This window comes from Mercenaria mercenaria, chromosome 1 (genome assembly GCF_021730395.1).
Source record: "Mercenaria mercenaria strain notata chromosome 1, MADL_Memer_1, whole genome shotgun sequence".
Lineage (NCBI taxonomy): Eukaryota > Metazoa > Mollusca > Bivalvia > Venerida > Veneridae > Mercenaria > Mercenaria mercenaria.
This window is the reverse complement of record NC_069361.1, coordinates 62,980,940-62,993,036: the sequence shown is the minus strand read 5'-3', so window position 1 is coordinate 62,993,036 and position 12,097 is coordinate 62,980,940. Positions and strand designations below refer to the sequence as shown.

General features: G+C 37.0%; 1 protein-coding gene across 1 annotated transcript; it reads left to right on the top strand.

Annotated features, from left to right (window-relative positions):
* Positions 1 to 261: 261 nt before the first annotated feature.
* On the top strand, positions 262 to 11,317 carry LOC123545542 (neuroglobin-like). The gene is made up of 3 exons (XM_045331871.2): positions 262 to 809; positions 7,249 to 7,492; positions 10,007 to 11,317. The coding sequence occupies exons 1-3, from the start codon at positions 583 to 585 to the stop codon at positions 10,151 to 10,153; spliced, it is 618 nt and encodes a 205-aa protein (XP_045187806.2). The 5' UTR covers positions 262 to 582; the 3' UTR covers positions 10,154 to 11,317.
* Positions 11,318 to 12,097: the final 780 nt, after the last annotated feature.

Sequence of the window (12,097 nt, the reverse complement as noted above, 5' to 3'; positions counted from 1 at the left end):
GTTATTTGTTTGCAATCTGGAAACTCTCAATATTTCAGAAACGTACGTATCGTTTGGGTAAAATATAATTATCTTCCACAGTAAGCCAATGTTTTCATTACACTGGTCGCACGGGTAGGGTAATAGCAATTTAACTGTCACAGCTTTTTCCAGTATGTATTGTCCAATGAAATTTCCCAGGTTGCCATAGCAACCGAATGCTACGACAGAAAGCAATATTTACTAAGAGAGTATTAAAACGAAATAACAGCACACCTGAAATACTTGTGTTTCCGACAATCTTATATACTTTTTCTAGTCGTAAAATATTGTGAATGCTTTAAAACATATATACAGTATATATACATAAACTGCTTTTTATATTACACTGGATAAATAAATGATTCATAGTGTCAATAAACATATTATTTTCTACCTAGGAATATGTAATCGAAAAAGAAAGACCGGGATAACTATAATTTTATTATGTATAATGGAATATGCATGGAAACTGAAATATTTAAGTGATCAAAATTAAATCAGAAAAAAAATAGTACATATATAATTTACAAGTTAACTGTATAGAGATAATAAAAAAAAAAGATGGGATGTAATGTTAGCGTGTTGGACGGCGGTATTGGTGGTAGGAGCTCAAAGTCGGGCAGTATAAACAAGAAATGTTCAGAAGCCGTGCGACATTCCATCGTCGACAAAAATGACAAGTTCGATCCTCGTCTGCCATTGACCGTCAGACAGAAATTTAATATCATGAAATCTTGGAAAGGGATCGCTAGAAATATTTCTGACACTGGAATACTGATGTTTTTGAGGTATGCTTTAATAGGTTGTATTAAATAATTTCGCCTACAGTTATTATTATCATTGTTATTTTTAACACTTTTTGGGGGATTATCGTTTCTCAATCTTACTTTGAATAAATGTCAGCCAAAGATATGTCTTAATTAGAAAATAAAAAGTACCAATTTTCGGTGTTTTCTCTAAAGATAAAAAGCTGCGTGCTTCATGATGTTCGAAATTATTTTTATTTCGTTGTAGGCGTATAAAAAAGAAGTAGGTCGTTTTGTTAACTTCGTTGTACTTTTTTCAGGTAAAAAAACCGCAAATCTCTTGGCGAATTTTTGCAGGATGTGGTTCCCATTGCATTATCGTCCAACCCAGTTCCATAAATTTGAAAAATGTCCCGTACTACGGTGTTCCGTTTGGACAATCGTGACTTTTTATCTAATACTAAACCGCGATGCACGATGGTACGATGGTGAAAACGTGATGGCACGATGGTGAAAACGCGATGGCACGATGATAAAATCGCGATGGTGCGATGGTACGATGGGGAAATGCCGATGTAATATCGGGTTTTCATCATGGTACCATCGAGTTTTCACCACCGCACCATCGTGCCATCCCGTTTCCACCATCGTACCATCGCGTTTTCACCATCGTGCCATCGCGTTATCACCATCGTACCATCGCGTTTTCACCATCGTACCATCGCGTTTTCACCATCGTGCCATCGCGTTATCACCATCGTACCATCGCGTTATCACCATCGTACCATCGCGGTTTCACCATCGTACCATCGCGTTTTCACCATCGTACCATCGCGGTTTCACCATCGTACCATCGCCTTCTGGTTAGAAATACGTAGTTCCGTGCACATGTATTTTTGTCAACAATAGATGAATGTATCTCAATGAAATTTACCATTTAGATTCTGCTGTTTTGCAAAATGTTTTACAAAATGTTTGTGCTCAGTTCATTAAAACTGTGTAAAATCTTCAAGGCCATGTCCTTTGTATTTTATGTATGCATGAAAGTAAATAAAAAGCTGGGTGTAATAGTCACATGATATTATTCAAACTCGGCTTATTCTTGTTAGGATGTAGAAGGTACATAGTGCAATGTGAAAATGAGATTGTATCAAGCCTGTATTTTACTGACACATATACTGTACCACTGCGCATGACCACCGGAAGGCGATGGTACGATGGTGAAAATGCGATGGTACGATGGTGAAACCGCGATAGTACGATGGTGATACCGCGATGGCGAAAACGCGATGGTACGATGGTGATAACGCGATGGCACGATGGTGAAAACGCGATGGTACGATGGTGAAAACGCGAAGGTACGATGTTGAAACCGCGATGGCACAATGGTGAAAACGCGATGGTGCGATGGTGAAAACACGATGGCACGATGATGAAAACGCGATGGTACGATGGTGAAAACGCAATGATACGATGATGAAAACGCGATATTACATCGACATTTCATCATCGTACCATCGCACCGTCGCGATTTCATCATCATGCCATCGCGTATTCACCATCGTACCATCGTTGTTTCATCATCGTGCCAGCGCGTTTTCGTCATCGTACCATCGTGCATCGCGGTTAAGGATTCAATAAAATGTCACGATTGTCCAAACGGAACACCGTACTATACCTCAACGTACAAATATATAATACTGTATATACACTACCTGACTTTAATGGAGCATCCAACTACGGTGTTCCGTTTGGACAAACGTGACTTTTTATTGAATCCTAAGCCGCGATGTACGATGGTACGATGATGAAACAACGATGGTACGATGGTGAAAACGCGATGGCAAGATGATGAAATCGCGATGGCACGATGGTGAAATATCGATGTAATATCGCGTTTTCATCATCGTACCATCGTGTTCTCACCATCGTATCATCGTACCATCGCGTTTTCATCATCGTATCATCGCGTTTTCACCATCGTATCATCGCGTTTTCACCATCGTGTCATCGCGTTTTCATCATCGTACCATCGCGTTATCACCATCGTACCATCGCGTTATCACCATCGTACCATCGCATTTTCACCATCGTACCATCGCCTTCCGATGGTCATGCGCAGTGGTACAGTATATGTGTAAGTAAAATACAGGCTTGATACAATCTCATTTTCACATTGCACTATGTACTTTATACATCCTAACAAGAATAAGCTTAGTTTGAATAATACCATGTGACTATTACACCCAGCGTTTTATTTACTTTCATGCATACATAACTTGAATACAAAGGACGTGGCCTTGAAGATTTTAGTTTTAATGAAATGAGCACTGAACATTTTGTAAAACATTTTGCAAAACAGCAGAATCTAAATGGTAAATTTCTTCTCACAAAATACACTAAGATATATTCATCTATTGTTGACAAAAATACAAGTGTACGGGACTACGCTTTTCTAACCGGAAGGCGATGGTACGATGGTGAAAACGCGATGGTACAATAGTGAAAACGCGATGGCACGATGGTGAAACCACGATGGTACGATGATGAAAACGCGATGGCACGATGGTGAAAACGCGATGGTACAATGGTGAAACCACGACGGTACGATAATGATAACGCGATGGTACGCTGGTGAAAACGCGATGGCACGACTGTACGATGATGAAAACGCGATGGCACGATGGTGCGATGGTGAAAACGCGATTGTACGATGATGAAAACGCGATATTACATCGACATTTCACCATCGTACCATCGCGATTTCATCATCTTGCCATTGCGTTTTCACCATCGTACCATCGTTGTTTCATCATCGTGCCATCGCGTTTTCGTCATCGTACCATCGTGCATCGTGGTTTAGTATTAAATAAAAAGTCACGATTGTCCAAACGGAACACCGTACATATAAGTCACAAAAGTGTATAAGGTAACTGTCAGCATAATTACCTAGTAGGTTCGAGGGCCCGGACATTCGCATGATTTTCGTAGGTATAAATTATTAGTCCCCTATTGGTTGAAAAAAAAAATACGTGAACTATAGGATTGCGCTTCTCCGTCCGTCCGTCCTTCCGTCATTTCGTCCGTCCGTCCGCAATGTCGTGTCCGGTCCATAACTCTGACATTCATCAAGGGATTTTACTATTACTTGGCACAGATGTTCCCAAAGATGAGACGATGTGTCATGCGCAAAACGAAGACCCCCTAGCTCAAAGGTCATTGTCACACTTGGTCAACAGGGCTTTGGTCTGCAGCTCAATAATCCACGGAGGGATTTTAATATAGCTTGGTACAAACGTACCCCATAATAAGATGATGTGTCATGCACATCTTTCAGATCCCACTAGCTTAAAGGTCAAGGTCACACTCGGCAGTCAAATGCTAACATGGCATGAATAAGGTGTGTTTCGTGCCCGGTCAAGAACTCTGTCATCCATCAAGAGATTACAATATTGCTTGGCATAAATGTTCCCCATAATCAGATGAGGTATATTCCTTAGAATCCAAGCTCCTAGCTCAAAGGTCAAGGTCACACTGGTGATCAAAGATCAATAGTGTTTTTGTCCTGTCCGGGCCATAACTCCGCCATTCATCAAAGGAGTTTAATATTATATGACACAAATATTCCCCTGGATGAGACAATATGTCATGGGCAAAACCCGGACCCCTAGCTCAAAGGTCCAGGTCACACTTGTAGGTCAAAGATCAAGAGGTTTTGTTTCTTTTCCTGCCAGGTCTAAAACTCAACAATTCATAAAGGGATTTTTATATTATTTGGCACATATGTTCTCCATAATAAGATGATGTGTCATGCGCAACACCCAGACCCCTATCTTAAAGGTCAGAGGCACACTTAGAGGTCAAAGGGCAATAAGTTTTTTTTCTGGCCGGTCCATAATTCTGACATCCATTAAGGGATTTTGATATTACTTGACACAAATGTTCCCCATAATGAGACAACGTACGTGACTTGCGCGACACCCACATCCCTAACGCAAAGGTCAAGGTCACAGTCGAATTTATTTATTTATTTGGGTTTTACGGGCATCAACACAGTATAGGTTATATGGCGCCAAACAGGACTACAAATTTTGGTTTCACATCTCATTTACATCGAAATAAAAGCATGAGGTATGGAATCAAAATTTGCATACCTGCTGGAATCACAGAGTTACAGCAAAACCAAGTGTTAAGACCCTATTAGTCGCCTCTTACGATCATGCAAGGGTAAGGCAGTGGTTCCAATTCTTTTCATACACAGATCGTCCCAGAACCACATGGGGCGTCACAGTCGAAGGTTAAATGGAATTGTTTTATGTTTGGTCCATAAGTCTGCCATTCATCAAAGGATTTTAATACTTGACACAAATGTTCCTCATAATGAGTCAATTTGTTATGCGCAATACCCAGACATCTAGCTCAAAAGTCAATATCACATTTGAAGGTCAAACGTCAAAATCGATATTTTCCTGTCCGGTCTGTAAAATAGTTTAATATAAGATCATGTATCTTATGACCCAAAGTTGTTGATATGTTTTCTTCAGAATTACTTCCCTTTTATATAATGTTTTCTTACATTTTTTCTCATATTTTCCCACTAATCTTAGAACTTTTGTTTTTCGAGAGTTATGTAGAATGTGGGACGGTAGGCAGCAAAGTACTAAGTAATTCAGAAGTATAATTTGGGTCAAACAGCTGCTTTTTAAAGAGCCTGACTTGCATTGAGCTATTTCGTGTTTACTTTAGGTCAACTGAAGAAGCTTATTAAAGCGAAACATGTTTTGACAAAACTGTGTTGGTTTATGAATTTTCAACATCGTGTTTACTTAAGCAAATTACTCAAAACAGGATGTAAATCTTTATCATACTTATTAGTTTTGAATAACAAAAATATTTTGAAAAAAAAAACAAACAAATCTTTGGTTTCCTCTCCGAAACTACGGTGCCCCTAAAGTGACATGTTACACACATTTTTTCCAGTTAGGTAATGTGAGACTTTTTTTTATTTCGTTTAAACGAAATAAGTTATTTCGTTTAAACGAAATAAAAAAAGTCTCACATTACCTAATTGGAAAAAATGTGTGTAACATGTCACTTTAGGGGCACCGTACGAAACAAAATATTCCGACTTTCTTAGAAAACAACAAAAAAAAATAATTGGTCGGCCCCTACGACTAGGAATCGAGAGTTCGATCGTTTGGATAGGCAAATGTTCTATGCGTCAATTTTGCAAAGGAGAATGTGTTTACTCATCTGTAGAAGCTGTAACGTTTTTTTGCGGCGCATTGTAAGGAAAGACATAACTTATAACTGTGAAGGAAAATGAATTTCAAATTAGCAATAAAAAAAAACATACTAAATTTTGTTTATCAGAGATTTTCAATATTGTGTTAATTCATTTTGTAACTTAACGCGGGAATAAATCCGCGAGACAGAGTTCCATTTAGGGACGCCAGCTGAAGTATGTCTATTAATTAAGCTAAAGGATACAGAATAATAAGCCAACTTTTTTTTCTTGTCTAATCTTAGCACACATTATGATAGATATGGCCATTTAAGAGTTGATGTTCACGCTAACTGGAAAATTAAATGAAAGCTGATATTTATAGATGGTATCATTTCTAATAAGACCAGCGTTACCTAAGTGTAGTTGTAATTTGCTGAACATTATTAATACTAATTTTTGACCAATTATACTTTTAAGGTACATAGTCGTAAACAGTTTATACAGTTATATTGTCGTGTTTGCGTTTTTTGTTGTTTTTTTTTTTACATTAGGTAATTATAAAACAGTACGGTTCACAGGCTACATAAAATGCCATTTTCATTGTTGTTAGTTATACAGTCAGTTTGCAATAAGGTATTTAAGCCACATTATACAATACACATGTATTCATTCAGTTGTGATCCTGGGGGAGGTGCGGGTGCACGATCAAGAAAGCAGTTGTCTTGGTATTGCTATATTCTCAAACAAATCAACTTCACTATATCATGTTTTTGTTGCATCACATTGCCAATTTGCAAACAAATATATTGACGTTACAAAAGAAAAAGAACAATCCAAAGGAGAAGGTTCACCTTTGCTAAATAATGACCTAAAACTGGAAGTCTCGAAATGAAGTAAATAAGTGAACCATGGTAGACCTCTGGTATGCGAGAATGGCATCGAGCGAATGAAACAACCAGTGTAGTTGATCCTACACCGGAGAGTATAGGCTTACTGATCCTGTGCTGCATACAAAGACTTACTGAGTGGCGTTGCAAATTTCATAACCTCTGATGGACAGACTCAGTCGAACCGAGTCTGCTATCATGTTGCTTGGTGGCGTTTTATGCGACCAAAGGATCTTTCACAGATATTATTTACTGGTCCTGTGCCGCACATACAGGACTGAACATGCAGAAAAACATGAATGTGCTACATAGCCTACAAGAAGAACATAATCAAATTTAATCAGTTTGTGTTTTTTTTTACTTACAGATTATTTGAAACTAATGAAGAGGTAAGATCCATGTTCACTAAGCTAGTCCACGGTGGTAAATATGACATTGTACAGCTACGGGAGAGTAAAGAGCTGGAAAACCACGTGAAACAAGTCATGTATACCTTAGATGAGGCGATATCAACGCTCGGGGACGTTGACAATGTTGTCAAATTGTTACATGCTGTTGGCAGCAGTCATCGACGCTTGAAAAGTAGGGGATTTAATCCATCCATCTTCTGGGTAAGTCTTAAGACATATTTTATGACAATTCAGATCTTAACTTTTTTCAGTAATCGTCAATTTGATTTTTTTTAATTGTGTAGGCCATGTAGGACTTATGTGAACCAAATATGATTTAAAACTAAAATTCTAGCTGCTTTCTCGGCACTTTTCGGAGATGTTCTAACAGGAGAAAAAAACGTGTGTTAACAGAAAGATTCTCGCGCTCACGGGCTGTTAAAACTCATTTTATATATGCACGTTCCGTGGCAAAAGCGTAAACGCATAACGGCCCCAAAACGGATAATTCAAAGAGAAATGACGTCAACGTGAAAAAAAAAACTCGTTTCATGGAAATTTAATGACGTTGAGGGATAATTTATGCTAGAATAGCGTTAACGCATGTTCATTTCGTGTTGTAACATCTTCAGAACCCCTCGGGATTCTGCAGATGTTATAACATGAAAAAACATGCGTTATCCCTACATAAATACTTCTTCAGACTCAGTGAATCACAATTTTTATCAGTTCGTTCATAGAACAAGTAAAAATACTTTATAAATTTAAAAACATGGCATATATCTGTAAGTGTGATTAAGAAAATAATGTTACAAAATGTTCACCGACATTTTAAGGTCATTATCATCACAATAACACGCGGGCCTTTACGGCTTAGGCCTTTTTCATTTCAAAATTCTTGTTTATGCCTCAATCAGATATCTAATCAAAGCTGTATCCAATCGCGGCAAGATAAGGAATTTAATTTCTCACAAATCTTTTTTTTATCATTTGATCGGCATCAGCACGTTAATTCCACACTAGATAGTTCGTGCCGATGTGAAATAAAATATCACGTTTCACATGTTGTCAACCTACAGAAATCAGACACCACAGAAGCTCCACAGAAACCTGTATCAACAATACACGTGTAAATATTCTTATAAAAACAGTTTACAAGCCATTTCAATGTTTGCCTTCTTTTCTCCGTAATTATTATTCGTATATCCCTCCGAAGTGGTAGACCTTTTATGAAAGATTGACTATTAAAGAAAAGACGCTTACAGAATATCTATTACAAAAAAAAAAACAAAAAAAAAACAATGATGTTGAATATATACTGTATGTGTGACATCTTATAATTGATCATCCATATAGGTTTGTTACAGATAGTGTGTATAATGTATATATAATAATGTATAATACTGTACAAACTGGCGTTTTCTTACAGATAGTATATATAATAATGTATAATACTGCACAAACTGGCCTTTTCTTACAGATAGTATATATAATAATGTATAATACTGCACAAACTGGCCTTTTCTTACAGATAGTATATATAATAATGTATAATACTGCACAAACTGGCCTTTTCTTACAGATAGTATATATAGTAATGTATAATACTGTACAAACTTGCCTTTTCTTACAGATAGTATATATAATAATGTATAATGATGTTTGGTACAGTGTGTTTAATAATATACAAAATGGCGTTTCGTACAGGAAGTGTGTAAGATAATGTATAAATTAATGTTTTGTACAATCTAGACTATTATTCACCATGACAGCATGGCAAGCCGTTTTCACTATAATTCTCCAAACCTATGTTTTTAACAGAGAATCTCAGCTGAGAATCCTAGCATATAGCATGGCATTAGACCGAGAATAAAAACTTATTTCTGAGAACCTAGATCCTCGTAGCTACTGTGCAAATATCAAAAACTTGTGTTCTCAGCAACATTTTAAGAACCTAGGTTCACAACATCATGTCACAAGTGTTCCTTAACATCAGATCATAACTTTTTGAATCGACTCGTATATATAGGTGAAATATTTTAATATCAGATATCTTTAGATACATTTTAGTGAGATCATTTTGTTTGTTTGTTTCTGCTGTAATCTTTAAGAAAATCCTACATTGTACACAATTATATACATGTACCCTATCAGGAAAAGCTAAGCTTCTATAATGACATCGTAGGTTGATTTTCTTTTCATTTTGAACTCTCAAATTGAGGATGCATTTTCAAAAAATTTCCACTGATCCAAACATTAATAAAGTACATATTAAAACTAAACTTAGATTTCTGGAAGGGAATTTTGAAACGCTAGGCTCCCTGGGAAATTTATGATCTGCACTGAGAACCTGGGTTGTCAGCCAAAAACATCCAGTCTTTTGTATTAATCTAGGTTCCGGTATTTATTGTGCACCACTTTGACTCGAAAAACCTAAGTTCTCAGAAATACTTGTGATCTGACTGGAGAAGTTCTTAGTGAGAACCTAGGTTATCAGGTTTAAAGAGGATTTGGATATTTTATGCAGGAAATGCAGCCTGAAATAATTATGCCAATCATAGAAAGACACATGTCTTGTGTTCAATAAAGAGAATTATTGAAAACCATTGACGACAATCGTAATCAAAGACATTTCATTTTAATGTATTACTCCTGTTTCCACTCAGATGTAAGTTTTCTCATATTCATCATGAATCATTTACTTGTCTTATTTGATTGCCTTTTTACATTTTGCAGAAAATAGAAGAGCCTTTTCTGATGGCTGTGAAGGACACCCTTGGAGATAGGTACACGGCAAATATGGAGCACATTTACCAAAAAACTATCAAGTTTATTTTAGAAACATTGGTAGAAGGCTTCAGTCTCGAAAGCAATTTAAGTTAGAGGCGAAATTTCATCGAACATGATCACATTATATATACCGAAATAAGAAGAGCAGAGATAGCATGAAGTAATACAAATACTGGACTTCTCGGAAGCGGTATATCCCATTCATCCATCTTGAAACACTTTCATAGATCCGCGGTGAATTATTGTCATGCATGATGCTCCGTTACATAGAAGTGGGCTCTAAACTTCTCTATATTGCGGAGGATATTAGTTAGCGGTTCTCGTGCCCGTTTTCTATCACATTACACGTATGACGTCAGGAAGCGATTTATGTGTCCTGTTCCTGTGTCACTACCAAGAACGACAATGAAGAACTGCAGTGTAGTGTTTTTGTGTCAACATGGAGAATGACAATAAACAATTCGTGTCCGATTTCCATCTCAGTGCGGTAAACAGCATTTCTATGTTATTACAAAGAAAGACATGTACTGTTTCTAGGTTATTTCGAGTCAGGGTATGTCTTGTTTCTATGTTATAGCGGACACCGTAATGTCTTGCTTCTACGTTATTGCAGGCAACGACATGTCCTGTTTCTATGTTATTACTGTAACGACATGTTCTGTTGTCGGGACGAAATACAGGTGTAATTATTACTTGCATCGGTGATAAGATTAATAGTTTACACTCTTATGTGTGGAATACAAACTGTCAAAAAATTCAGCGGATACTTTTCAAAAATAGCTGGCTTCTTCAATGTTTAACGCGACAGTTCTTATACTACAGTAGACTGTTATATTATCAAGCTAGACTGTTACACTAAAAAACTAGCGGATATATTTCAACAAGAATGCGAACATACGAATATGATTATCTTCAACCATTCTGCTTCCACAGTAGTGTTAAATATACTATTTCGCAACCAAAAGATTTAATTGTTTTAACTTATTACAGAACTTTCAATGCACGTCTTGACAAAATTGTATCGTTAAATATAGAAGACGAAAATATAACAACATAAGGTTGAAATATATGTTATTCACTTTGTTTAACATTGATAGCATATAAAATAATTATGTACAAATAATATTTTTCTTTAGACAATTTGTCCAAATTTTCACAATAATATTGTTAAAACATTTCTTCCAATACATGTATTAGTGTTGTATCCAGGATGTAAAAAGGGCATGGGGCAGTGGAAAAGGGGCATGGGGCTAGAGGGATCCGGGGGCATGCTCCCCCGGAAATTTTTTAAATCATGCGCGTCATTTCGCGCAATTTGGAGGCATTCTGTGTGTATTTGTGTGATGATGTACCATTGTATTTCCCTCAGATATTGCTTAGTTATGCATCTATTATATTAAAACATATTATTAAGGTATGTCTTTCTTAACACAGGCAGTTGACTAAGTTGTCCTTGGAATCTCAGTGAGATTAATGGTTCTCACATGCAAACATAACATTCCTCAAATTGCGTATTCTTGCGATATCTTACAACTTTTTACCCAGTTTCTGTTTTAAACCACAGTGAATGAAATATTAAACAATATATAACACAATATGTTTTTATTAGCTCACCTGTCACATAGTGACAAGGTGAACTTTTGTGATCACCCTTCGTCCGTCGTCCGTCCGTGCGTCCGTCCGTCAACAATTCCTTGTCTGCACGATAGTGGTTTCATTTATGATTTTATTTTAACCAATCTTGCACACAACTTGTATCACCATAAGGTCACGGTTCCTTTCTTGAACTGGCCAGATCCCATTATGGGTTCCAGAGTTATGGCCCCTGAAAGGGCCAAAATTAGCTAGTTTGACCTTGTCTGCACAATAGCAGCTTTATTTATGATTTGATTTTTACCAGACTTGCACACAACTTGTATCACCACGAGATCTTGGTTCCTTTCTTGAACTGGCCAGATTCCATTATGGGTTCCAGAGTTATGGCCCCTTAAAGGGCCAGAATTAGGTATTTTGACCTTGTCTGCACAATAGCAGCTT

Excerpts from the sequence above, each read along its gene's own strand:
- LOC123545542 (XM_045331871.2), top strand. The coding sequence starts at position 583 with ATGGGATGTAATGTTAGCGTGTTGGACGGCGGTATTGGTGGTAGGAGC. Across the intron at positions 810-7,248 it reads GGAATACTGATGTTTTTGAG|ATTATTTGAAACTAATGAAG; the intron begins GTATGCTTTAAT and ends TTTTACTTACAG. Across the intron at positions 7,493-10,006 it reads TTAATCCATCCATCTTCTGG|AAAATAGAAGAGCCTTTTCT; the intron begins GTAAGTCTTAAG and ends TACATTTTGCAG.